At 55.7% G+C, this 26,088-nt stretch overlaps 3 protein-coding genes across 3 annotated transcripts; 2 read left to right on the top strand and 1 right to left on the bottom strand.

Moving 5' to 3' along the window:
- Positions 1-5,597: 5,597 nt before the first annotated feature.
- NCLIV_016870 (hypothetical protein) lies at positions 5,598-6,625 on the bottom strand (the record flags this gene model as incomplete). Its single annotated transcript, XM_003881879.1, has 4 exons — positions 5,598-5,712; positions 5,873-6,002; positions 6,101-6,204; positions 6,399-6,625. The coding sequence occupies 4 exons, from the start codon at positions 6,623-6,625 to the stop codon at positions 5,598-5,600; spliced, it is 576 nt and encodes a 191-aa protein (XP_003881928.1).
- Positions 6,626-7,398: 773 nt separating this feature from the next.
- On the top strand, positions 7,399-10,563 carry NCLIV_016860 (conserved hypothetical protein; the record flags this gene model as incomplete). Its single annotated transcript, XM_003881878.1, has 7 exons — positions 7,399-7,590; positions 7,735-7,876; positions 8,275-8,447; positions 8,838-8,883; positions 9,152-9,213; positions 9,451-9,496; positions 9,920-10,563. 7 exons carry the CDS (start codon positions 7,399-7,401, stop codon positions 10,561-10,563), a joined length of 1,305 nt encoding a protein of 434 aa, XP_003881927.1.
- Positions 10,564-13,559: 2,996 nt separating this feature from the next.
- On the top strand, positions 13,560-25,150 carry NCLIV_016850 (AT3G15980 protein, related; the record flags this gene model as incomplete). The annotated part of the gene is made up of 17 exons (XM_003881877.1): positions 13,560-13,722; positions 14,620-14,814; positions 15,109-15,484; positions 16,020-16,569; positions 17,202-17,294; positions 17,702-17,887; positions 18,441-18,693; positions 19,006-19,105; positions 19,415-19,529; positions 20,068-20,145; positions 20,737-20,790; positions 21,267-21,658; positions 22,169-22,293; positions 22,646-23,227; positions 23,565-23,656; positions 24,284-24,377; positions 24,879-25,150. The coding sequence occupies 17 exons, from the start codon at positions 13,560-13,562 to the stop codon at positions 25,148-25,150; spliced, it is 3,720 nt and encodes a 1,239-aa protein (XP_003881926.1).
- Between the last annotated feature and the right edge of the window lie 938 nt (positions 25,151-26,088).

The raw sequence follows: 26,088 nt of genomic DNA, 5'->3' as shown, positions 1-26,088 counted from the left end.
AATCGAATGTTCCAAGCTGCGCCACAGCAACAATGGGTCTTAAGACAACCAAAGGAAATAAACTTTTTCCACCGTGTTCCTCAATCTGAAAGTTTGCTTTTTGCAAAAGTCCGCGCCGCGAGCTCGACCTTGCCCGCCAAGCGGGAATGCCGTATTCGCGAGAGGTCCACGCCATACTGTTCCTGTTCACACATCGACGCGTTTCGTCTGTTGCGCCTGCTCTCGCTACAGAACGATCGAACATACAACGCGCGCCGTGAGTTAGTCAAATCCAAAGATGTTCCCAGAGGATGAAAATGCTTCACATGATGCGATGCGGCAGTCTGGTTGCGATTTGAAATCAAGCGAGTCTTCGTTCTCGGTAGCCGTTTTGACGCTCATCAACTTCAGCTACGACGCACACAGGAACTGAAAACCAACAGCGAGGAAGAGGTGGAAAGGTTAGTGCTTCCCTTCATGACATGGGCGGCGCAGTAGTCGTACGGGCTGCAAAGCCGTCTCCCGTAGCAGACAAGAGAGAATGTCTCTCGTAGTAGCAAGAGGCATATGTATAGGTATGATTGTTTTGAATAGCATTCGTTCAAAAGCGAACGCGGCGAGGTCTCGTTCAGCGGCGCTCACAGTTCAGTAGTAGTCAACGGGGGTTGAAATTTCCCATCGTGAACGCGTAAACGCACGTTAGTTATTGGTGAAGGTACTAGTTGTAGTTCGAATAAGCGTAGCGGCTGTTTTTCAGTAGCGGGCGTCAGTAGAGAGACGTTTCCCACCTACATTCAGTTGACCGCACAGGAGATATGCAATCGCCGCTCCGCTAGAGAATGTCACGTGGCGTTTGCTAGAAATGCTTGTGATGAAATTGGCTTTAATTCTTCGGCTGCCTGAAGATCGCCATTGTTTGCTTAATCGACGGTCCCGCTTGACAGTTCAGCGGGACTTTGGAGAGGGTTTGCGAGCAGCGCCAAGCCTAGGTTTCAACGCGGAAGGGCTAGAACGCAAACGAAAAACTACTGAAGGAGCTGCAAATTAGATCGCATAAAGTATCCTGTGTAGCTGGAGTAGGTTTTTTCGAATTCACACGGCCACACGGTTTTCAACATGGAGGAAGGAACCGCAAAAGCTCCACTCTCCCAGCAGGTCGCTGCCCAGATGACTCAATACAAAACCGAAACGCATTTTGTCACAAAAGCAAAAATATGAAATCCAATCTCCCTCAGTCACATCATCTCGCTTCTCGAACCCACTGGTACGCAGTAAGTACACAGTGCAAAGTGTCAATGATCCCCCCATCCACTACGGCCCACAAGGTTTACAATACCGTTCTTTAAGGTCGTCTGACAAACAAACGTCGCTGTCGACTATTTCCCGCTTCCCCGGTCATTGACTTTAAGAGAAGCATTCACTCGCGGCAGATTTCCGTGCGTCTGCAGACATGCCTTCACGTGCATCTTTCAGAACTTGCAATGGCTGAACTTCTCGAACAGCGTATCATCGTTGTCCACACAAAGCTTCTTGCTCAGCGGCTACCGTGACTTCCGCCTGAAGTCAACCCAGACGGTACAGAGACAAAGTGATAAATCTGGTACTCTAAGACTGGCAGGCACTCCATGCTTTGCACCCCTTCTCAGGGGAAAGGGGCGTCTTCTCATCCGCCCGTTACCCGCCCTTAGTTGTCCAGCGCCTCTCTGATTTTCTGTCGTACTACTTCTTGTTGTTCTTTGTTGGCATGCAGGAAGCCTTGTCTCCTCGTCTTCTTTGAATGCACCAACACCCCATCAATTCTTATCTCAAAATTCCCGGTCGTACCGGGGTCCTCGTGGCCTGCGAACGAAATTCACAAAAACGGATGTTTGAATGTGCCTGAACCGGAGACGAGTTGCCTCACAGCTCAGAATTCGTGAAATCATGTACTGCTAAACGTTTGTAGTTACGACGATCATCTTGCCTTGCTTCTTGACACACGGCAGGGCGAGTCAGAGCTTCCTCAACGCACACCTCAGGTGAAGATTTTCCTGTACTTCGTAGAGTATTCGTTTGTATCCCACTAAGCGTCTTGACCTCGTCCGAGAGTATCTCTATTACGGGCATTGTAAGTATGTCAATGTACACGTGTGTGGAGTGGACCCTTTCTAGTTGAATGCTCAAAGGTACTCCCATGGTTTCAAAATCTCGTACGTCATGAGAGAAATATACCGCCTCACCCTAGCAGGATACTGTAACGGCTTATGGACCTAGATTTTGGCTCTTCTCACATCAGACGGGAACATTAGTGGCATTGAGAGCCCGAAAAACAGACGAATTTTGGAAATAGTGCTTCCTCACCTTCGATCGACACATGGCGGAGCTCTGCATCGGTAAACCACGACCGTATGAGAGCTTCTGCCCGATCGAAGTAGGGGCGATAGCCTCAGCCACCACAAAACTGAATGGTGATTTCAACCGTCCGCGCCATCTTCGCTCTGCAGCAATGACATCACCACAAGTCTGAACAACGACATATTTTTTAAGAAAAAAAAAGAATGGTGAAAAATTGGGAACGCTACATGGAGGATCGGTTGTGCTTCACACCGGGAAGACGCCCCGTAAGGTGGAGAGCAACGATTGCTTACCTTCTCTTAGTCAGACTGTTCAGCACAGATATTCCCACGGACTGTAGATCTTCAGAGAGTTTGTCGAAGAACTAATTATGTTGGACGAAGAAATTTGCGCTGAGAAAATGGTTGCGCGGTACGACCGCTGGCCTCGGACGGTGATTTTTTGGCTCCTCCCAGTCCAGTGCCCCAGCACAGTCACTCAGCGTATTTGAGGAGGCGGGACACATCTTCCGTCGAAGGAGGCGGCGCCGCTTTTGCTGTTCAACAGTATGCGTGTACGGCCACACCCCCCGTAAGCAGCCCACTGTTTAACAGAAACTGTTACAACAGGAGGGCCTTGAGAATGGCCAACACTTTGAATTGTCTTTCTCGTTTTAGCGTTGTTACCTCCTCGCCACGTCGTCCACGCGCATCACTTCTGTCGACGCCATGCATCCCCCCTTTTAACTAAAGCATCTGATAGATGTGTTGGCATTCCTCCTCATTCACGGGTAATCAGTGGCAACTCACATGTGTAAAGGAATAGTGTACTCGGCTTGTCACTGCCATGAAAGTGAGAAAACGCAACGGGCTGTGCTCTGACTGTTGTGCAGCATGGGTGACCCACTTCATGTGTGGGCACTCACACAAACAAGGTGACCACCGCGGCAGCTGTCAGGGGACCCGAAAGTTGGTAGGCCGTTCCCGGACTCGCAAATGTTCCCGAATCTCTCAAGTATCCAGAACAGAACATGAAAGGGCCATTTGGATGCTTGTACACGTTCACTTCGTCGCTGGTCAAGTGTGCTCCCGAATTGTGTACGTTGTTGTGGCTAACCAGCGTTATCGTGGCACCGATGATCACGTATGCGGGAAGCCGCCATTCTGAAGGTTACATCAGAAAGGTGTCAAGACACATCGGGCACCCACAGTTATACCCCACCATGGCAGCAACCTGATACAGCAAAACTCCAGTGTGTCTGTGGGTATTATGGTTGAACCTGGCAGCACTCAGGGATTCACGGGTCCAGCCAAGGTAGGTTGGGGTGGGTTAGAGGATCAGGACGGTCTCATGTGTGGAATCAGCCAGTAGATCAATAAAACAAAGACGTACCGTTTCCAGTTCATCATTGCCACCTGCCACTACTCATTCCGGTCATGACGATGAAAGGTTGTATCACCAAAGTGAGGAAAAAAAGGTTCTTACACGGGAGGCATGCTTTGGGACGCTGGTCTGCTCTTCCGTTTTTTGTTCCCAAATGTGTGTCCCATCTTTGCTAAGACAATTGCATCTCCGTTGGCCACCTGAGGCGCTTACGCCTGTGTTGATGACCACGGCCGACGCCCCTCACGTAGGTGCAGCAGCGACAGATACTTGTTGCACAGGAGAGCGCTACGCTACGCATATGAACGATGCTGACAGGCTGTGTACTTCCCAGAACTTCAATGGCCACCCCCGCAGAGCGGTGGATCGTGGCGCGCTGGACGGTGCCCAGTGACGCGCAAGAGCAATGGCACTCCAAGGTCGGCCTCGTAACGGTGTATGTACAGGGCAGGTTCAGGCAGTACCGAAGGAACGGCAGAAAAATAACAGATTCGCGCTCCTGACGCCTTAGCCGTAGTTACGAGCAGCCACTGTGCGAAATACTTTTTGGCGCAACCTGTTGTCTGTTCATCATGATGGTGCTAAGTTTGCTTTTTATCGCTGTCGCATGGCCGGGGGTCCTCTCAGGCGCACGCGCCGACGAAGTGGAAGCTGTCCCGTTCAAGTTCCGGCCTCATGGCCCTAAATCAACAGGGGCCAGGAAATATCAGCCGGTTACTCACCGGATTTCGTGAGTGGCATTGCGAACCGTTTGAGCTGACCATATTTCCAGCTGTTTATTTGCGCTTCAGAGGAGAAGAAGTTCTGTACACGGCCGCATCCTTCCCCAACCCATTCGTTGAACCACAGAAGTGCACCTTCTCCACAACGTAACTAGCTTTTTGCGAAACTCTACACTCACTTAAACAGGTCGTGTGCGCTGATCAGGGCCACACACTCATGGCTATGCGATCCCGATCACCTTCTTACACCGGAGGAGCAGTCCAGACTCGAGTCTCGGCTTATGCAGCTTCGAGACTCGACTGAGCATGAATGTCCAGACGGCAGAAAGCACTTCTATCAGGTATGTGTGCACACAAAAAAGGAGCGAATATGTTTGTAGTACTCTCCCTGGAGCAGGTGGCGGCCGCGGTGGCCAACGATATTTATGTACCTGAGGGTCAGACTCCACAACAGGCGGCCGACGAAATCGCCCACTCTCTTCTTCGGTCAGTCGAGCAATTGAAGACAACGTGCAGCAGCCAATATCAACGTTGACAACTCTTCAGGCAGTGGGGCATCGGCAACCGCGGCTGCCATGACGGCATGCTTCTATTCTTTGTCAAGAAAAGAGATTTAGTCGCCCTTGCAGCGCGAGGTTAGTTTAGTACAGAGCGTTCGAGAGGAAAAGTGAAAAACAGTACTCTCAGAGGGGGTAGAGCCGGAGTACATCACAGCGGTACAGCCTAACACCCGACAAAGTCCCTGAAAAAAACTGTCTTAACACTGTAAATTAGGCATTTACTAGCATCCTCAAGGCCCGGATGCATGTTGCATACAGAGCCTCTAAATCAGTGGGGGAGGCCGTCATAAGCGGAGTCGACATGATAAACTACCAATTGCCTGCTACCAGGACAGGTACGGCGTGACTCTCACTTTACAACATTATCGTGCCACACACACCTTCGGCGTTCAAGGGCCCGGCTGGATTGCGACAGTCATTTTGTCTCTTGCAGCTCTCTATGCTCTTTCTGTACTGGTGGTGTACTTTGCAATCACCAGATTTATGATGAAAGATGCGCATGTGGGAGACGAATAGCAGTGTTTGGCAGTCGCAGATATCCCCTTCTCCATGAGCACCGAGAAGGGCGCATAACTTGCTCGTGCCGCAAACATCACCTGGCGAAACTGGTGCTGCCAGTACTGGAACAAAGTGTCCACCGTCAGTGGGGCGCTGGAACATGGCCATCGACGTAAAAGTTCCGCGTGATTTGCGGTAGCCGAATCTTCGCGTTTTTCAAATCGGGAGTGATGTGAACTTGACACCCAAGCCGCGAACTGCACAAACACCCAGCATCCAAGCAGCGCGTATCACTGCAATTTTGCTGTATTTCCTCTGCACAAACCGAAAAAAAACCGACATAATATCATCCTAGCTTAGGTACTGGGCCAAAAAATAGGGTCTGCATCTAGTAGTGGAGGGAGATTCGCCTCTTACGTTGGGGTCAGGCACGCTGCCAGGTCAAGCATGTCTTCCTCTTGTTCCGACGGCTCGGGCAGCTCATCGTAGACCTCCTGTTCCAGGATGACGTGGCACGTTGAGCAAGAGCAGGCTCCTTCACAAGCGCCTAGGATACAAAACAGCAGTCCCGACAGCAGGATGCCGCGGTTGCCAGATATAAGGTTCCGTGCAGTACCACTGGACCCGCATGTCACGATGTCTCACCTTCAAGCTCAATGTCGTTCGAGTGAGCGACTTCGAGAATGCTATCTCCAACCTTGGCCTCGACAAGCTTTTCGGAATTGTCAGGAAGTACGAAAGAAACCGTGCTGCGAAGAGCAGAACATCACGCGTGATAATCTCAATAACTACGCACTTTCGTCGTGGACCCGGGTAGCCATTCCCATCAGCCACGTGTCGCTAAGCATAGTTTTCGTTAAAGTCACGTTTCGTCTGCCAACGCGCCATTCCCCCACTGCCTGCATGGCATTCCAAAAATCTTTCGCTGCAAATGCAGACGTACACAGTTTGCGACGATGACTCGTCAGCTGGTGACGCGGGATTCGACGAGGCGACATGGAACGCCCGCTGGGAAAGATGACGCCAAGAACAGGGTTGAGAAGAGACGAAGGGGCAAGAAAGATGCGCCTGCCTGATTGTAGCTATGTTTTCCAGTCTCGATCCGCAAAAGCGTCTTCTGCAGCTGGACCGCGCCACTCGGAGCGCTCCGACGCACGACCGTAGTACCATTGGAGCTCGTCCGCATTGAAGAGTTGTGGATGACACGTTCGCCGGATGAGCTCAATCGGTTCAAAAGCGGCACCACGTACGTGGGAATCTCAGCACACCAAACTCTAATGCGTCAACACTTGTAGAAAACCTGCAAAGATAGTCCAAATAATGATATCAAACCCCGCTTTTCACTCCATATGCCGCATATCCAAAGGCCGGAGATCAGTCCAGTCCCCGTTCAGAAGGGAGCCTGGCCCGATTTTTTGAAAAGTAGAGTGCAGAGCTAAAAAGCCTTGACATATTCTTGGATTCGAGGTAAAAATGTCAAGGTCATCCTTGCAGGCACTTTGACACCACACAGACTACCACAGAGTGTGTGAAGGCAGGGAGCTGAACATGGTTGAGGCCCTCTGACTTTGCATGCGACAAGTACATGCAGTGAAACGCGGAAAAAACTCGCAGACACTTGCAGTGCAAGACGACGTTTTCAGCCGTGGTTCCGGACGCATTTATGTTGAGTCCCTCTCCAGATTTTCCTCGTCGCGTCAATCTTTCGATGTACCCTGCACTGCGCTTGGAAAGGCGAGATGCAGGCGTTTCGCTGTCCGGTGCTTCCTAAACACCGCAGCAGTCAGATGGTGCATGCATGAGGCGTCAGAATAGTGGCAAGCGAGGTCCGAACGACCCACATTCAGGAAGCGCTGCCGGCCATTTCGATTATACATGACGTCACTTTGGCCCGCGCCGGCTTCTTCAGCAGGCTACACTTCTCTCTCTCACGCAAGAGGGGAATGCAGATGGGGCATCCTCAACAAACTGCTAGCGGTGGCCCCGGCGGTCCGAGTGACCGCCTCAAACGCGGAAAGTTTGGGGGGAAACGGGGCACTGTTCCCAAACGAGGCGCTGCAGACAAGAAAGGCAGGAACAAGACAGCCAAAGCGAAGGCGCGGGATCTAAGGCGGCTTTTGCTGAAGAAGAGAGAGGTGAGCTGCCGGGGACAGCGGACGTTTTGCTGCCACAAAGTACTGACCTCCTGGCACTTGTGGGCAGCCGCTCAACGGCCAGACACCGCCGACATCATTTGCGGAACCTCAAGTCTGTGGCTTTCTTGTCACTTGTGTTTCCAGGGGTTACCGCCGGAAGTCGTGACGCGTCTCGAAGAGCAGATCACTTCCCTCGACAGCGCGGCCGTTCAACAAAAGAAGAATGAGAAACGCAAGCGCTTTTTGGTGAAGCGGAAACAGCTGTACGACAAAATTAAGTTCTACGGTAAGGCGAGGAGTGCTTCCACAGCGTGGGTTTTGCTCCAGACGTGGTGGAGAGGAGCAGAAGTCTCTTCGACTCAAAAAGCAGGTGCTTGCTCACACTGAGTTCACACGATTCAGTCGCTCCGTTGCACTGCCTATATCCCGCTGTACAATTTAGCTGTGGCGCTTTTCTCAACCCCTGCCGCGACGGTGTTCGCTCTGGATAAATCTGGATTTCCCCGTCTGGTGCGAAGCCGGAATGTCGACCGTTTCTGAGAAAATTTTCCGCGGCATGTGCATTTCCTCACGATTTACACATGTGTTCTGCGCCATATCGTTCATCAGTCGACGCCAGTGGTACCCATCGCCTTCTCGTGGCAATGACGCCTCGGTTTTTCGGTGATTTCGTTCCTCTTGCAGAGGGCCAGAAAGTGCGTCGAAAGATCAAGGCGGAACGCCGAATTCTGTCCGACCTCCTGCGTCGCCGGCGGGATGCAACGACAAACGCACAAGACGCAGGCACGCTCGACGCGTCTATAGAGGAGCATCAACGCGCTCTCCGTAAACACCTTGATGACTTGAACTATATTCTGGTACGTCGGCGCTACGTGAGATGCGACCCCATTTGACCTGTCGACATAGACCGTGACCAGGAGAAAGGACGACGTGTTGTTGCTGTCGCAGAGCGATCCGGTTGCGTGCCGCCTTTGTCGCACACACAGGACAGCGTGGCTTCAGGACGATCTGCGGCGGGCGCACTCGTCGTTCAGAGTGCGTTCATTTTCTAGGATAGGACATTCCTTTCGATAGTCGCAGGCGCTTGCTCAACACGCGAGAGACGAGGAAGTGCCCTTGCGGAGATCATTTACGTGGTTGAGGCCCATCAGGCAGTGCTGCGCCTGCTTTTCCGCGTGTCGGCGAATGACGTGTCCCATTTCTTGTTTTTGCTGTCTTTTGTCTCTGTGCAAAACCTTTTCCCAAAGCGCTATCCGGCGGACGAGCCCTACATTGCTCTTTTCCCTTCGGGAGGTGAGGACTGGTGCAGGCATTCCGTGAACAGGAGCGCGCAAAACGGCAAACTTTCGACGCATGCAGGGCTGCACTGCAGCCTGTGTGTGGTCCGCCGATGAGGCACGAAAATAGGTCACGGCAGTTGCGGGATCTTGAGAGAAGGCTGTAGTGTATGTGCTGCGGCGCGGCGTCGCCTTTGGGGACAGTTGGGAGGAGTCGAGACGCCTCCCTTTTACGGGGCAAGCCTCACGTGTGGTCAGCGGTGTCGCGCCTCCTTACGCTGCAGGCCCCGCTTCAGAGGAGACGGAAAAGAAGCGAGAAGAGATGAGGGCGAAAATCAGGCAGAAGGTGAGCGGCGAACTGCGTTTGGGCTGCCTTGTGGGGGGGGGGGGGGGGGCGAAACTGAAGGGAGGGCTCTGGGTGGATGCCCCGTTTGTTTCGCCTTCCTGGGAGACATGAGCGGATCATCTAGGAAGAAACCTTTTTCGAGCGTTGGGTCTCTCCAGCTGGCTCAGCGGTCCATCGCTCTGCGGATGTGTCTCCTCATCTCGCCGATTTCCTGGAACTGTTTCCTCGAATGCGCAGATTCTCCAAGAACGAATTGAGGATGATGGCGAGGACAATGCAAAAGGTAGGCAAATCGATCAGGGGGTAGGCACCGCGAGCGGGTCCACCCAGTAGCGTTCCATGGATGTTTCTGGTTCCAAAACATGCCGAGGTGTTCCGTGTCCGGTTGACTTGGGGAGGAGATTTGGCTGTGGGCTAACCCCATGCAACGCCCTTGCAACTTCCACCAGTGACGCAGACGCCCCCCCCCCCCCCCCCCTGTGAAGTTCCCCTTCTTGCATTTTTTGTTGACATGCGCGATGTGCTCTATGAGGGCGCTGCGCAGGCACTCCCGTTTTTGTGGAAACGATTGCCGTTTTCGCCTGGACACTAAACCGGCGTGGGTGTCTGTGGGAGGCGCCACAGCTGTATGAACCTTGGTTTTTCTTCCTCTGTTTTGTTGCTTCGACCACGCGTGGCAACTGGGCATGTGTTTTGATTTTCTCAGGAGGCGAAGAAGACAATTTCCTTGTTGCTGAAAAGCCGGCGGGTCCTCGGCCGACTCCAGTCCTTTTCGACTCTGACGGGTGCGTGGTGACTGACGACGAAGAGGATGCGGAAGACGCTTTCGCAGAGGCCCCAGACTGGGTAGACGGGGAGGATGCGAGCGCTGCAGGCCGAGGCAGGCAGACCACCACGCGCGGGGCGTTCCGGGGAGGCCTTGCAGAGAGAAAACGGGGAAGAAGTTTCCACGCGCACCAGCACGGTTCCCGCGAAGGAGGGTTCCACGAGAGAGGCGATGGCACGCAGGCAGGCGCTAGAGGGCGTAGAGAGACTTTTTCGCGAGAGCAAAAGCGCGGTCCGAGCCGGGACGGAGACCGACGGTCACCTCTGCATTCAGGCAGAGGTAGAGCGTCGATCCCGGGTTCGCGGGAGATCCGGGCAGAATCAAAGGCGCCTCGGCACGAAGCTTCGGAAAAGCGGAAGAGAGAGGTCTCCAGTCAAGGAACGGACGGTGCGACAGAGTCTCGACAGGAAGGAAGAGAGAGGCGAGACGAAAAACGGGCGGGGAAACAGATCGAGCAAATTGGCCTCTCAAAAAGATTTGCTGGCATTGGCAAGCATACCGTGTTTGAGTCGGACTCGGAGTAGTCTGTGGAAAATCTTTTCTACACCGTTAAGCGCGTTTCCCCTCTTGCCTGAGCGTCCTTTCTTCCTAACGCAGGAAAGGGACTGCGTCGAGTGCGCATTAAAGTAGCCACGAGCGGAAAATCCTGTACCTGGGCATGCACACGTTTCTCTCCGTATAGGGTAGCGAGTACTGGGGACGCACTGCAAGGGAACTGCAGCCTGGCCTTCCGGGCTGTCGATTTGTGGATCGGTTTTTCTCTTTAGCCTCATTTCTGCAAGGATAAGGGCCGAAGCCGCGACGCCACGCCCATTCCCTCGCAAAATCCTACCCCGTCTGAGGGTTTCGGCTGCCACTGTGCAGGTCACCTCAAAGGGGGCGGCTCTTCACCAGTCCGTTTTGCTTCGCATCGCTTCGTCTCTTCCAAAGACAGCATGGGGGAAGTTCGCTGATGCTCCACTGGGGTGATGCCAAGCCTCGTGCGCGATTCCCTCGGCGGCATTCGCGTGTCCTGTCCTCGGGAGTATAGAAACGTCTCTACGTGAGCATACATGAAGCAAGTAGCCGCAGTTCCCAGTTTTGCAAGAACACCCCTGGCCACCCGACCCTTCCGGTGAACGGACACACATGCGGCTCAGTTGTGCTTGCCGGACAAGGGAAAACCTCCCTCTGGCGCCCATTTGGTGTCCTTTTTCAAGTGACGGGCGCATGTTCCCGCAAGTTCCCTTCAAGCTGAGGAGGACCGGAGTTGCGAGCTAGTACGATGAGCTGAGGCGGTTTGACGCAGCCATGTGTCCAAGAGCAGCTTGTGAAAACCTACGAGGGCATTTGCCAGAGAGAAGCCGCTGGGTCTCTCACTTGGTTCTTGCCTGCTCTGGTCTCGTATCCCGTAGCTGAGGTCATGTCTCGAAACGCACCAGACTCCTTTTCTTTTCTAGGCGTCGCCTTTTCAGTGCGGACCCTCGCAGCACGACTCCCGCGTTGATCGGAAAGCACTGTCGTGGCGACTGATGTGAATTCCCAACGCGCGCGGTTGAAACTTCAGTGCGAGTTGCGTCGGTGTCGCTACCGTGGAATCCTAAAACGGCTATCAGGAACTAGCAGCAGCCTCTTCCACACGGTGTGCACATCCAAAGCGAACCTCCCGCTAGCGTCGACAGATTCGATGGTGCGCGCGACCTTGCGGTCTTTTTTCCGGAAATGACGCCTTTCTGGGTTGTGTCTTCTTGGAATCGAATAAGTCCATTTCGTCCGAAAAGACAAACTCTGCCACGAAACCCCCGGGATGGTTGTGTCCGCTATATCCCGGCTGTTCGCTTCGCGTCTTTTTCTTGGAAGCGCTTCCGAGTAACCCTGTGGCGTTCGAATTTGCCCAGAGAGAAAGAAGGTGGACAGTGCATCTCTTCGTCAAAATGGCTTCGGCCACTTCCTCCCAAAGCGGTGTCGACCAAGAGGAGGAAGTCTTGATAGCGAAAACCTTGCAGATAGTCTAGCTTGCCCAGTGGCTGAGATCGCCGGTGTAGCAAAAACCGTATCTGCGCGGCGACGACGGCTTTTCTGTCTCCTCCCTTGCCCCTGGCGCGGGGGCGAGAGCGTTCGGGTGTTCCCGTTTTTCGCGCTTTCACGGATTTTGCGCGCATGCAACCCCCCTGCCGGTTTGAAACAAGTCCCGATGTGTTCAGACGTACACAACTACCTGGATAATTGTGTGTGCATGTCTGCGTACAAAAACTCTCTCCCTCTCCACCGTCCATGCGCAGGGAAAATGAGCGAGAGGAGTGTAGCTTTTCTACGTGGAGCATCGGAGTATGTCTACAGACACACAGTCTTCAACTCCTTCCAGCAGACGGCAGGTCGGCATTTTTGCCGAAGCCACACCAAATCGAACGGCTTGTGAATCCGCGAGAGTTTGTTTCTCCTTTTTTTGCCTTTCTCCCATGCGCGGAAACGTCCCAGCCTCCTCTCGCTGTCCTCGCTGCACTGCTTGTCTTCCGTGTCCATGGAGACGTTTCTCCTGTTCTCGGAAATGAGGAGCCGTTGAAAAACTTTGTCTTTTGGAACGCGTTAAACGCTAGGTCGCGAACGCGCACGTACAAAAGTCTCACGAAGGTTCATCCGTGTTTTTTGGACGCTGTCTTCCCGTTCCTTTCTGTTAGACCCCCCCGCCGTCGTTCCTCCGCAAGTTCCACTGTCTCACAGTCACCTTTCCTGCTACACAAGCAAAAGTGTCTTCTCGTTTCTCGCGTTTTCCAGAAAGCAAGCGTGGGTTTTCAAGGGGGCCCGCATGGTGAACCCCCGGGGCTGTGATTCACCTCGCTTCTTTTCTCGCGTGGCGCAAGTGCATCCCCCGCGGCTCCTCTCGTGTCCTTTGCCGCAGTCTCTTGTTTTCTCCGCCCTCGTTTTCCGTGTCTGTGTCGTACCGCTCTCTCCCCTGTAACGACGAAGGCTGTGTGTCTCGCACGAACCCGAAAGTCTGTGAAAGCCTCCCTCTCCGCCGTCGGGCATCTCGACAAAGTAACGCCCCTGTAGTACCCGTTTCCAAGATTTGTCTCGCGTCCTTCATTCCGCTCTTTTTCACGCTCGCCGCTGCCCCTCCATTCCGCTGTGCGCGTGCCTGTCAGGCTCCGAACACCCGGACTGCGTCTCTCGTTTTTCTCCCTAAGCAGGAGGCGGCGCCACACGCTTTTGGGGGCAGAAAGTCTTTTTTCATTTCTTGCACAGCTTCCTTTCTCTCCGCCAGCGCGTCTCGACTCCTTTCTTGGTCCGGAAGCAAAGTTTTCCCGATCCATTCTTTCCCGGTGTCGGCGTGTGTACACCAGGACTGTGCGTGCGCTCTGTTCTTCCGAGGAGACTGGGATTCCGAGCTTCCATCTGAGGCGCAGAAATCGCGTTTTCTCAGCGACAGCTTGCCACGCGCGCCAGAGGCCGCCCCTTTTGGGGTTCTCAGGCGCGGGGAGAACGTGCGCGGAGGAGAGAGGACCTCGCAAACCGAAAGGAAACACCACGAGGGGTCGGCACCATGTCGAAGATGTTTGTGAAGTGCGAAACGAAAAGCAGCCGCGTCAAGGGGCTCGCTTTTCACCCTTCGCTCCAGTGGGTTCTCGCCGCACTCCACAACGGCACGATCCAGCTCTGGGACTACCGCATTGGATCTTTGATTGACAAGTTCGAGGAACATGAAGGTGAGAATCTGCCGGCAGCGTGAAAACGCGGACAGTCGAAACGGACGAGGGTTCAGAGTCGGTCGTTGTGAGAGCCGCAGCCTGTCCCCTCGTCGGCACTCCGTTTCCGATCGAAACTCATTTCCCTGAACCCTCTGGGCTCCACAAAAAAGACACTCCGCGGCCGGGGGGGGGGGGGGGTGTACAGACACCTGGGACGCGTCGGCGCTGCCAGACCTCAGGGAGCGCTTTGTTTCATTCGATAGTCCACGCTCGACCTTACTGCATACGTAGCCCACTTTAATGACCCCGTGGCCGACCCATGTGCGTTTTCCTGGAGTCGGAAAAACTGCAACCCGCCGGTCCTGTGCTCTGGGCCGATCGCCTGTCTTCGAGCCCGGGGGAGAGACACAGTCCTGGGTGGGGGCACTCGGTACCGTCACCAGTGTGTGCCTCAACGAAGAAGTCTGTGCGGGAACGCATCAACCGCCAGTCAACGAGCCTTCTGTCGAGGCGGATTGTGCGTGTGTGACCGTGTGAATATGCGATCCGTTGAAGCGGTGGTCTCGGTCTCCGAGCCGACGACCAAACCAGGCTATTGTGCCCAGTTTTTGCCTCCGCGCGCTCTCGCCGATGGCATGTGCACGGCGCCTCACAGACGCCGCACGCGTAGAACCGGCAGTTGTGGGAAGCGTTCGACGCGCGGACCCTCCGAACCTTTTTTCAGCGAGAGTTTCGTCAGCCGCTCCTGGGAGACAGGAGAGACGTGGCCTTTCTGCCGTGTGTTTTTGTCGGAGATGCCCCGGAACCGGAGGTCGTCGGTGTCGGGGGTAGCGGTGCGTCCTTTTGTCTGGTGCGGCCGAGGATCTCTTGCTCGAGTGCGTCTCGCGTTGCATGCGATCTCTTGTGCATTTCTAGGTCCTGTGCGCGGCATCGACTTCCACTCCTCCCAGCCGCTCTTTGTCAGTGGCGGCGACGACTACAAGGTGAAGTTGTGGTCATTGACGACGCGCAAGTGCATCTTCACGTTCCTCGGCCACCTCGACTACCTTCGCACGGTCTTCTTTCACCACATCTATCCGTGGATTCTGTCTGCAAGCGATGACCAAACAGGTGAGCGTCGCTGTCTGCAGCAGCAATCGGTCCTCGGGAGTGTGTCTGGCGCGCTGCAGGGGGGGGGGGGGGGGGGGGGGAAACGCGTTTCCAAAGAGGGCTCTTCTCCCTGGGCCTTTCTTGGCGCCTTCGAAACACACGTCGCTCGTGGCGCCTTCTCTCGAGGCGCGCTTTTCCCGTTTCGCAACCTGTGCGTCTGTTCCGGGCCCCAAGTCCTCGGCCGCTCCAGATCTCCCTTTGGCGCAAAACCATCTCCGCGCGTTCGTTTTTCTCCGCTCTTATGCGCATGTGCAGTTCGGATTTGGAACTGGCAGTCTCGCGCATGCATTGCGGTGCTGACTGGCCACAACCACTACGTGATGAGTGCCCTGTTTCACCCCTATGAGGACCTGGTCGTCTCCGCGTCTCTCGACCAAACCATTCGCGTCTGGGACACGTCGGGCCTTCGCGAGAAGACAGGCGGCGCGGGCGGCGCGCATGCGTTCGGCAAGGGCAGCTTCCCTGGCGGTCCCGGAGGCAGGCATCACGCCTCGGAGATGTTTACAGCGAATGACGCAGTTTGCAAGTTCGTGCTCGAGGGCCATGAACGCGGAGTCAACTGGGCGGCGTTCCACCCTTCGATGCCGCTCATTGCTTCCGCTGCCGACGATCGCATGATCAAGCTGTGGAGGTAAGGGAGACAGAGGCTGCGCGAACGACGGAGACCGGAAGTCTGGCCGTCGCGAATCGGGTTCTCAAGCGGTGAAGCCAGAAGACGGCCGTGCGACAGGGGTGCGAAAGGCAATTGAGTCCTCTGGGCAACCCGAGTTCGAAACGGCGGCGGACGAAGCGGGAACGCGCGACGCGCTCTCGCAACAGAGCGAGACGGCCCGCGTCCAGTTACCAGAGAAACTTCAAAGTCCGCTGGGAGGGTTGGCCGCCCCCGCTCACTGGATGATCTGTGGCGTCTTGCTTGGATTTCCGGTCTATTTGCGGGCATCTGCTGAGACGTCAACAAAAAGGTCGACCTGTGTGGACTTCCCCGATTCTCTTCTGTGCGACAGGGCTGTCCACGCGAACAACGTGCATCGCTCGCTTCCGGCGCGCTCTCGGTCTTCTCTGTGTCGCTCTTGTTTTCTGTCGCGGAAAGCCTGCACACACACACACACACAAACATCCGACTGTCTCCCTTTCCGGCCGTCTCTGGCTGTTTCTGTCGGCTTCAGGTACAACGACTCGAAGGCGTGGGAGGTGGACACCCTCCGCGGCCACTTCAACAACGTCTCGTGTCTCGTTTTTCACCCGCAGCGAGAGCTCTTGATCAGCAATTCGGAGGACCGGACGATTCGTGTCTGGGACGTGAGCAAGCGCGTGGGCGTGCACACCTTCCGCCGGGAAAACGACCGTTTCTGGATAATCGCCGCGCATCGCACCAGCAGTGCGCTCGCCGTTGGCCACGACTCGGGCATGGTGGTCTTCAAACTGCACACGGAGAGGCCGCCGAGTGCGCTTCACTCACGGTTCCACTTCTACTACATCCGCGACCGCGTCGTGTGCTTCCGGGATCTCCAGCTGACGCTCCAGCTGTCGCACAAACATGGAGACGCTCGAAACGCACCCGGAAGCCTCGGCGGGGGGAATGCAGCGGGACTCGCTGCTGCGGCGGAAGTTTCCATCTGCGAAGTCCGCCGACCCGCCAATGCCATGACTGCCGGACCGAAATACCTCCTCGTCAACTCTCTCAACGCCACCGACCTGAACGCCATCGTCATCTATGTAGGTCACCGCCGCGGCGCGCTCGGTCGTTTCCATGCGCGATGCCTGACCTTCCACACAAACTCATGACATAGCCATCGACATATATGTATATATATAGATATAGATATTGGCATTCATCTATATATGTGTGTGTAGATGTGTGCATATGGATATCGATATGGGGGTAGGTCGAGGGACGGAAATGAGGCAGAGCTTTCGGATTCCCGGTGTTACTGGTGCGCGGAGCAACGCCGTCTAAGAAGGGCATGACACTCTGCTGTATACGTGGGATGTCCTCCATCGCGCGCAGCGCAGGTGTTCTGCAGTGAGGCGGCGCCGTTTGTGTCCTCGGACGTGCGTGGAGGGCAGTGCTCAGAGAGTCGGAGTGGGTCCAGAAATTCAGGATCGCGAGTCACGAACGCCCCATTCAAAAATACCCCCGTGCCTCAGCTTCGTCCTAACAACGCTGTTTTTCCCAAACCTAGGCGATTCGTATGCATCTGCAACATATATATATATATATATATCGGCATTTGTGGTTGTGTATCTTTAAATTTAACTGTTTATGCTCGTGCTGTGTTTGGTCCTTCTTTCGTTTCCCGTTTCCTGGGGGAGTCCAAGCGCGTCGAGTTTTCGGTTCCTTTTTGCAGGCGGATGCAGAGAGCGGGTTCTCGTACGACCTCGTCGTCGGGCCGTTGCCGCAAGCAGGCTTGCCCTATCCTGGCAGCCCGGAGACACACACGGTGCGTCTACGGTTTGTGGTTTGAAAGGAGGGGGGAAACGGGCATGGCGAAAACGCGGGAAGACGCGCGGAGAAGAAGAAACCGCTTTGGAGGCGTCCCACCTGCCTTTTTCAGCGACGTGTCTGTCGGAGAAACTCTCACCAGGATCGCTCGGGTCTCTCTGGTTGTGACCAGCTTTCTTTAGACATATCCGGAGATGTTTTCCTTTTTTTCATTGTCTCGCGTTCCAGTCATGTCACTTTTAAAGGCAGGTGAACTTAGATTCCCGCCCGTTTACCAACGTCTCTCGCGTACCTGTTCTTCGGCGTATTTCTCTTCACCCGAATGTGAAAGAGCCAGAGCGACTTGTGTGGACGCATGTCGCAGTAGGATGACTATGTCTTTCCGACCTCTCTGTCTCTGTTCAGGGATCATGCCACTCAGTGGCATTTGTCGCGCGAAATCGGTTCGCAATGATTGACAAGGCCGGGGCAACGTCACTCGGAGTGTACAACATGAACAACGAACTGTGCAAGAAGGTCGAGTTGCCGTGTCCCGTAGACCGGCTTTTCTTCGGAGGCAACAACCGCCTCATTCTCAAGTCTGAGGACAAGGTACGCCTTTTTTGTGTACAGATCTGCGCATTTCTGTAGTGACCGTTTCGTGCTCTTCTCCGCCTCCTGGTGAGCCTCTCGGTCTTCTCTTTTTCTCTTACTCTCTGTCGACGTTTGTCCTTCTCTTTCTTCGTCTTTTTTGGGCGTCCAAAGTCCCCCGCTTCCCGTCTTTTTGGTCTCGCGTCTCAAGACGCGCCTTTCAAATCCCTCAAAATCTCTCATCGGGCACCCCTCGCTCTCGCCGCCTTCCCAGGGTGCATGTGTGCCGGTCCTCTCTCTCGGGGTTTTGTCCGCTCTCTCTACTTCTCGGCGCATTCCTTCCCTTCTTTGTCGTCCTTTTCCTGTAAGAACGCGTCTCTCGCGTTCATTTTCCTTCCGCGTTTTCTCTTTCCACGGCGCGCGTCTCCGTGGTGTGTCCCTCTCGTCGCTCCCGTGTCTCTGTTGCGCTCTCCCTTGAGGTGCTGTGACTCCATCTCGCTGGCGAATCGCCGGAGACCCTGTTCTCGCTTTTTGCACTTACTCGAGTCAGCTTTCTCTCCCTTTCTGTTCTCAGCTGCGTCTCTTTGAGGTGCCGACGTGCCGAGTCTACCCCGAAGTCCAGTGCGGAGGAGGCGGCGGCATCCGCTCCGTTCTTCTCTCCCCTACCGGCGAGTATCTCATGGTCATTTCGAAGCACTCATTGATGCTTCTACACCACGTCGGACACGCGGACGGCGGAGCGTCTGACGCCACGGGTGGCTTCGAAGTCGTCTGTGCTGTCCACGAAAACATTCGCATCAAAGGCGGTGCGTGGGACGAAGACAACGGTACGTCTCGAATCCAAAAGAGATCTGCTCGATTCCCAGTCCGTCCATACCAACACATTTATATGCATATACATATATATATATATATATATTGTAGGCATATGTGTAGATGTATATGCATGTGAGTGTGTCTTTCCACGCCTAAATACGTATCTCTCCTGTCTTCAACTCTCCCTCACTCTGTGCGCTGTGCAGTTTCGTATTTGACGGGTCGGTGAGTATTCGCGTGGTTGGAACAGAGCGCGATTTGCACTTCAGTTTTCAAACGGCACGATGCGCCTCCCCGTTCGCCGTTTTCTTCTCTTTTTCCAGGCACCTTCGTGTATTCAACTCTCAGCCACGTGAAGTACCTCCTCCTCAACGGCGACCGGGGAATCATCCACTGCTTGAACGAGCCTGTGTACATCTTCAAGTGAGTCTCCGAGTGCCGAGGCACCTAGTGGAAAAGCGACCGCCTTTCTCCAGTGTCTGCGAGACTGCGTTCGCGAGCGCAAGTGCAAACGCGTTTGAGCAAAGAAACCTGCCCGAGAGGCGTCCCCCCCCGAGGGCTGCGCGAGGCTTCTGGAGTTCCGACTTTCGGGCCCCGCCAGAAACCGTTCTCTGCTTTTTGCCCTTGTCAATTCCAGTCTTGCCGCAAGAGGATCTTTTTCAGCTGTGCATCCTGCAAATTCGTGACGCATTCGAACGGTTCCCAACTGTGTCCCCTTTCGTTCTCCCTCAGAGTCCAGAGAGGCATGTACTACTACTTGGATCGGCGGGCCGGCGTCCACGTCGAGCCTTTGAATTGCCAGGAATACCTTTTCAAACTCGCTCTCCATCGCCGACAGTTTGACCAGGTACAGGGCAGTTCACAGAGGGGACTTTTTTCATGCGGTTCCCCTCGCTTCGCAGCCTCTTCTCTGGAAAGTCTCCTCCCTCAGAACACGCAGCATCGATATAGGGTTGCGGGGTTTGACGCGCACGGTCGCGGCATTCTAGATAGGGATGCAAACAGCCACACCAGGGACGAAATGGGCGGCCCGCGACAGCTAACGAGGCCGCCGATGTGTCGTCAGGATCACCCGCGTATAAGCCGATACGTCGGCCTGGAGAGGAGCTCGAAGATGAAGCGTTGGGTTGCCGGAGAGAGGCGAAGCTTTTTGTCGGCAGACGAGAAGAAAGCCCAAGGAGGGACCAGGCGCCTCGACGTGGGCTGCTGTTGCCGTTCGTCTCTGTGTAAACGAGAGAGGGACTCTCGCGCGTCCCGCTCCTTTCTGTGTCAAGCGGAAGTGTTTTTTCTGTTTTTTAGGAAAGAAAGGTGCGCTCTCTCTGGATTCGACCGATCCAGCGGGATCCGGTGATCTGAATCTCTCCTGGTTCCCCTTTGCGCCGCAGGTGGCTCTGTTTGTGCGGAACGGTCAACTTTGCGGCAATGCTCTCATTGCCTACTTGAAGAAGAAGGGATATCCAGAGGTGCGTCGCTCTTCCTCGCGGTTCGTCGCAGCTCTGACGCGGACAATGGGCGTTTTCTTCCTCACAGGGGGAACGGGAAGAGCATGCAGCTTTTCGCGGGAGCGGGGAGGCGAATTCGAGGACGCACCCGGTGGGCCGTGACTTCCTGCAAACAAGGCACACAGGGTCTGGCCTGTGTATGTGGCGCGGTCTCTATTTCAGGCTTCAGAGTGGGAAGGCTCTTCCGGGGACGGTCTCATTTTTCGTCTTTCTTGCTTTGTGTCCATCAGCAACCCTGTTTCCGGCGGTCTCTGCGGCGGAACTTTGCCCCCGTTTCTCCCGACGTGTGTGCCTCTCTGTTCTCTCCGATCAAGGGTTGTTTCTTCGTGATGGCACAGCCTTTTCTACGGCGGGGTGCTCTGCGACGCGCTCCTTGACCTTGAGTGAAATCCCTGTCATGCAGTTCCCGTTTCGTCGTTTTTTTACGAGATGCTTGCGCACGCGGCCTCCGTCCTTGATCTGTCCGGGCTGTGTTCCCCGACAGGGCTGCTTGTCCAGGTTTCGTCTCTCTGGAGGTTTTTCATCTCCGCGGCGTCTTTGAATTTTTTGCAGGTGGCCCTCGAGTTCCTCACAGACAAGAAAGCGAGATTCCACCTGGCCCTCGAAGTCAGAAGCATGGACGACGCCCTGGCTGCTGCCCAGGAGATCAACGACAAGGCAAGCTACTGGGGCGACTGTCTCGCCGAAGAGGGGGCCTTCACGTCTTTTCTCCTCGGGCCTTTTCTAGGTTTCGAGTTGGAACTACTCCGGCGTTCTGAGGGAAAAAACCTAAACCTTTCGCGTGAATTGGAAATACCCCTGATCCAGAAAGGATCTGAAACGGAACTTTCCCGACAGAAAGAAGAGCGCGTCTCTCGGTTGGCGATTACTTCCAGCCTCGTCCTGCATCTTCTTCCCGTTCGGTGGTCGGCCCTCTCGTGTGTGTCCGACGTAAAAGTTGCAATTCGTCGAATCTCAGGTTGAAAGAGCTTCCCGCTGCTGGCGGCGCTCTCCCGTCTGTCGGTCGCTGTGCGGCCGGCGCCTCCCACCGCTGGTTTTCTCCACGTCGTCATTTGTCTTCTCGTTTGTCTCTTTCTCTCCAGAGTGCGTGGCAACTCCTGGGGCGGGCGGCGTTGCAGCAGGGGTACCCGTCTTTGGTGGAGTCGGCGTACCAAAAGTTGAAGGAGTTCGAGAAACTGTCGTTTCTGTACTTCATCACGGGAAACATCGGCAAGCTGAGGAAGATGCTGCGGATTGCCGAGCTGCGCAAGGATCCAATGAGTGAATTCCACAACGCCCTGTTGCTGGGAGACGCCGAGGAACGCGTCCAGGTTTTGGCGGAGGTCGGACAGATCGCCCTCGCAGCGCTCACTGCCAAGACCTACGGCTTGACTGCTCTCTACGAACAACTCCACGACAGCGTGAAGGACATGTCCCTCGACACCTTCATGCCCGCCGTGCCTCAGCTCCTCATGCCGCCCATCCCGATCCTCAGGTAGACTCGGAGCGGGGGCGCGTGCGCCTCGCGAAGAAGATCCTGTGTTTCGCGTGGAAACGTCTCGAAATGCCGGGCGCCACCGTCGGGCTGTAGGATCTTGAAATCCAACGCTTTTCGCTGCCTTCACGTTGTTTGCTTCGCATGCCGTCGCTCGTTCGTCTTTTTTGGTGCGCGTGCGTACGGCGGCGCACCCAGATCCGCGGGACCCAGGAACGCATATGCCGCTCGCGATCTAGGATCGTGATGTCGTTGTCGTCTATCTTAAATCTAATGTTGTTTTTTTATAGCCAGACAGGGAAACGGATTCAGCGCGCAACGCGTAGGGTGCGATTTACACTTGGCGTCGCCGGGGGCGTCTCTCTCTCTCTCCGTGCATACGGGTGTTTTGAATGTCGGTCCGAAGCGTTCCTGTGAGTCAGGCGACAAGGCGGCAAGGGCTCTCTGGTCGTCTCTAGGGGTCATGTTTGTGTCGGTGTTCGTGCATCTTTTGCGCCAATGTGTCTCCAGATGCACGGAGGCAGAGACTTCGGCCTGGCCGTCGGCAGTGTCGGAGGGCGCGTCAGTCTTTGATAAAGCCATGCAAGCGACTGCGGGCATGAAACCCGAAGCGGCAGGTGCCCGGCTGTACAAAGGTGCGTTTGCCTCCTGAATGTGTGCGTCGAATCTCTCTTTCGGCTCACTTTTCTCGCGGCGGTCTTCGCGACGTGCGGGTTCTTTCTCGGGTTGTTCCCCGTCTTCAAATCCAGTAAAAAGCGACAGTCGCCCGCGCGTCTCTCCCACTCAGCCATCGCGCGGCGCTCAGTGTGGTGCCCCTCTTTGTGTCTCCGGCGGCGGTCCCCTCTTTGTGTCTCCGGCGCGCGTTTCCCTTTTCCCCACACACACCGGCCGTTCGCTTCGCGTCTGTGCGTAGCCGCGAGGTCGAGTGTGTCCGCGTCGTCACGTTTTACCTGTGGAGACTTCGCTTCTGTGCCGTGTCGCTCTCAGACATGGTGGAGGGCGCCTCAGCCGGCGCGACAGCCGGCGCTCCGCCCGCGTGGGAAGACGCCGCGGAAGACCTCGACGGCTTCGAAGTCGATTTGGGCGAAGGCGTAGCGGGCGGCGACTGGAGCGACGGAATCGATTTGCCGCCGGACGATGCAGGCCTCTCGCAACTGGGAGGCCTCGACGAGCCGGCTCCAGGAAAGGAAACTCTCGAGCACGGATTCGACGGCGCAGGTTCCTCGTTCGTGGCGAAGCGTGAACCGCCGCACGCAGCCTGGCTGAAGGGAGGCCAACCCGTGGTGGCGGACTTTGTGGCCGCGGGCGAGTTCAGCCTCGCCCTCGAAACGCTTCAGAGACGCATGGCTCTCCGCAATCCGGCCCCGCTCCTGCCGATCTTCTCCCGAGTCTACCAGGCTGCCTGGGCCTCTCTGCCCGGTTTGCCGTTCGCGCCGTCGCTCCCTCTCGCCCTCAGCGACCGCGCGGCTGGGAAAGGCGCCGCAGGAGACGGCGGTCTGAAGCCGCACCGCCTCATTCTGCCCAGCAGTCTTATGGAAGACTTGCGAGAAGCACACAAACTCGTCACAGGTCCGTCCCCCTCTCCAGGCTGCATCGGTTGCAGATATGCGCAGACGAGCAGCCCTGGGTTTGCACCAGCTCGGTTCGTCTTGCAAACTGTCGTTTTTAGCGAGATGAACAGGCTTAGAAGGCCTTCTTGCACGTGCGCGCGAAAACAGACGCACGTCGCTCGCGTGCAGAGCCACCCAGGGACGTAAAAACGAGCCTCCAACTGGGTGCCCACGGCAACACGTCCGTGTGCACGGTTTCGGGCATTCACACGCGTGAGATAGATCTCTTCCCGTCCCTCCGAGTCTCCACAAGGCCAACCCTTTTGACACATCTGCGTCTTCTTTTGAAATTGCAGCTGGGCGGTTTCAGGAGGCCCTCAGTGCGTTCCGGTTCGTCCTCCACTCCGTCCCTCTCGTTGTGGCGAACAACGCGGAGGAAGAGCAGCAGGTAGGAACTACAATGTCCGGATGGGTTCAACGGGAGAAGGTCTGTCTTCGTGCCTGACCTCCCGTTTGCTTCGAGGACGCTCCTTCGAAGCCTCAGGCTGTGTCCTTGAGCGAGGAGAGCGAGTCGGGAGGAACACAAGAAGGCGCCTGCGTGTTTGCGTCTCCGCGGAGCTCTCCTGTCGTCCTGCATCTCAAAAGCTTGGCTAGCTGCGAAGACGTCCGAGACGCGCGCCGCGGGACTGGGCGGACTTTTTCAAAAAATAGAAATGTATCTTCCAAAAGCGAAAAGCCGCTCGGCATCTGTCGTCTCTGAGTATGCATCCCAAAAACGTTCGTCCTCTGTCGTTCTGGCGCATGCGCCTGAGTTGCTCGAGGCAGTGCAGTGTTGCACTCCAGTACGTGTGGAGAGAGTAAGGCAGGCGCAATGGTAGAGTGTGTACAGTCTTCGAATCAACTGAAAGCAGTAGAAAAAGATGTAGACAGACTGTGTGGGCTTGACTATATGCTCTGCCACGAAAGCACATGCTGGACGATACTATCTATTTGTTTCCACCTATATATCTATCTATATATATAGCGTGTGTGCAGAGAGGCGCGCGTGTTGTCTTGTCGTGTTTGCGTCTTCCAGGTCCACGAATTCATCGAAATTGCACGTCACTACGTCACGGGCATGATTCTGGAGATGGCGCGTCTCAGTCTCGGCGAGTCGGATCCAGGCCGAAGTAAGGTTGCTGGTGCGAGCAGCGTGAAACGCCTGAACAACTTGGATGAATCGCGGGGCATGCAAATGCGTGCAAGCTCTCGGACACTGGTTCCTTGCCTCCTCTTTGGCTCTCCAGGGAGCGGCGAGGGCCTTTGGTTTGGCCTCCCCCCCTGACGTTTCTTGCTCTGGTTTCCAGTTTGTCGGGCCAGACTTCGCTGTGCCTTTGCGCAAGAAAGACGCTCGCGAGCGGGCTTTGGGTCGCCTCGCTGCGTTCCCAAGTTGTTATTCGTCCGTTGCGTGTCGCGCAGCGACTCCTCTTTTTCGCGTTCGCGTCGACTGTTGCGACTTTTTGCGTCGTTCCCTGGGTGTTACCGGTCCAGCGCTCTGCCTCGGGCACTGATGCGACCCACAGTTCGTACCTTTTCTCTTTAACTCAAGTGTCCCCCAGAGTGCGTTTTGGGGTGCGCCGACCCTGCATGCGTATATATTTGAGAGCGTTGCGGCTGTGTGTTCCATGCAGACGTCGAGCTCGTCGCCTACTTCGCCTGCTGCAAGATGCAGGCCTCGCACCTGTTCCTGGTGCTTCGGCGGGCCATGAGCGTCGCGTGGAAGGCGCAAAATTTCGTAACCACGGCAGCGGTGAGAAAGTGCATCCGCGCACGCAAGGCATACGTGTCCTCACCCGGGGTGGCGCGGCGCCTCCAGTCGCGCCTGGGGATTCAGGGGAGTATCTGGGCGCTCCAACACGAATTCGAGACGCGCGTAGACAGGAAGAGCCGTGGGGAGGGGTGAGTGCGTCGAGCGAGGGACGGCGAGGGACGAGCTCGGGAAGTGGATCCGTGTGAACGGCGAAGGATCAGGAGCGGTCCAGTTAGGCAGGCCTCTAGAGACGGGGCGAGCAGAGGGGAGAGTGGAAGAAGCGGAGTCAGAAGGAGAGGGCGAGGGACAGCTGCTGGGCAGTCTGGAAGAAAGGATTCGGCGCTCAAAGGTGAAAGCGCACGACAGATTCAACTGTGGCGGAATTCCCGCGTGTTTTGAGGACACCGGAGCGACGCTGAAAAGTCGCTGGCAAGCGAATGCGTTTCTGCTGTCTGTACAGTTTGCCCGCCGCCTGGTTAACGGGAACTTCATGGCGATCAAAGGCGCTCAGGAGGAGATTGCCAAGGCCAAGAAAGTACTCATGCTGTGCGAGCAGAAGGGTACAGACGCGTACGCGATCAACTTCGAGCCGAGCGAGAGCGGTAGGGGTTTTGAGTCGGCGCAGGCCGCCACGCAGAAGTTGTTCTCAGCGCCGAACGTGCATGGCTTCAGTGTCATTACAGTCGAGCGCAGGACTGTGCAAAACAGTGTGTTCTGGTGGATCCTGTCCCTTCATTCAAAGGGCCGAGAGAGCGCTGAGCAGCCGGAAGCAGTTCCTCAAGAGACAACTCTGACCCAGGCAGGAACACGGCGTTGCCGGTGTGAAAGGGGGGACTACTTGGAGAGGCGATGTGTGCACGAATCCTACGTTTGGAACGCCCCAGACGGTCTTTTTGTCCACGTCTTTCTGACATGCCAGGCTGATTTAGCATCTAAGCGAGTGTGCCCCATTCTTACTGAAGAAGTGCATCCTCCGCGCGTTTCGCGTATATCCGAGCGGGGAGCGTTGCCGTCGGATTGGGGGCAACGTTCCTCACAGCGGATGCGAAAGATTAACTGGACTCTCCACCTACACGGGGGGGGGGGGGGGG

Source organism: Neospora caninum, chromosome VI (assembly GCF_000208865.1).
Source record: "Neospora caninum Liverpool complete genome, chromosome VI".
NCBI lineage: Eukaryota > Apicomplexa > Conoidasida > Eucoccidiorida > Sarcocystidae > Neospora > Neospora caninum.
The sequence above is the reverse complement of the archived record's forward strand: the minus strand, read 5'-3'. Positions and strand labels throughout refer to the sequence as shown.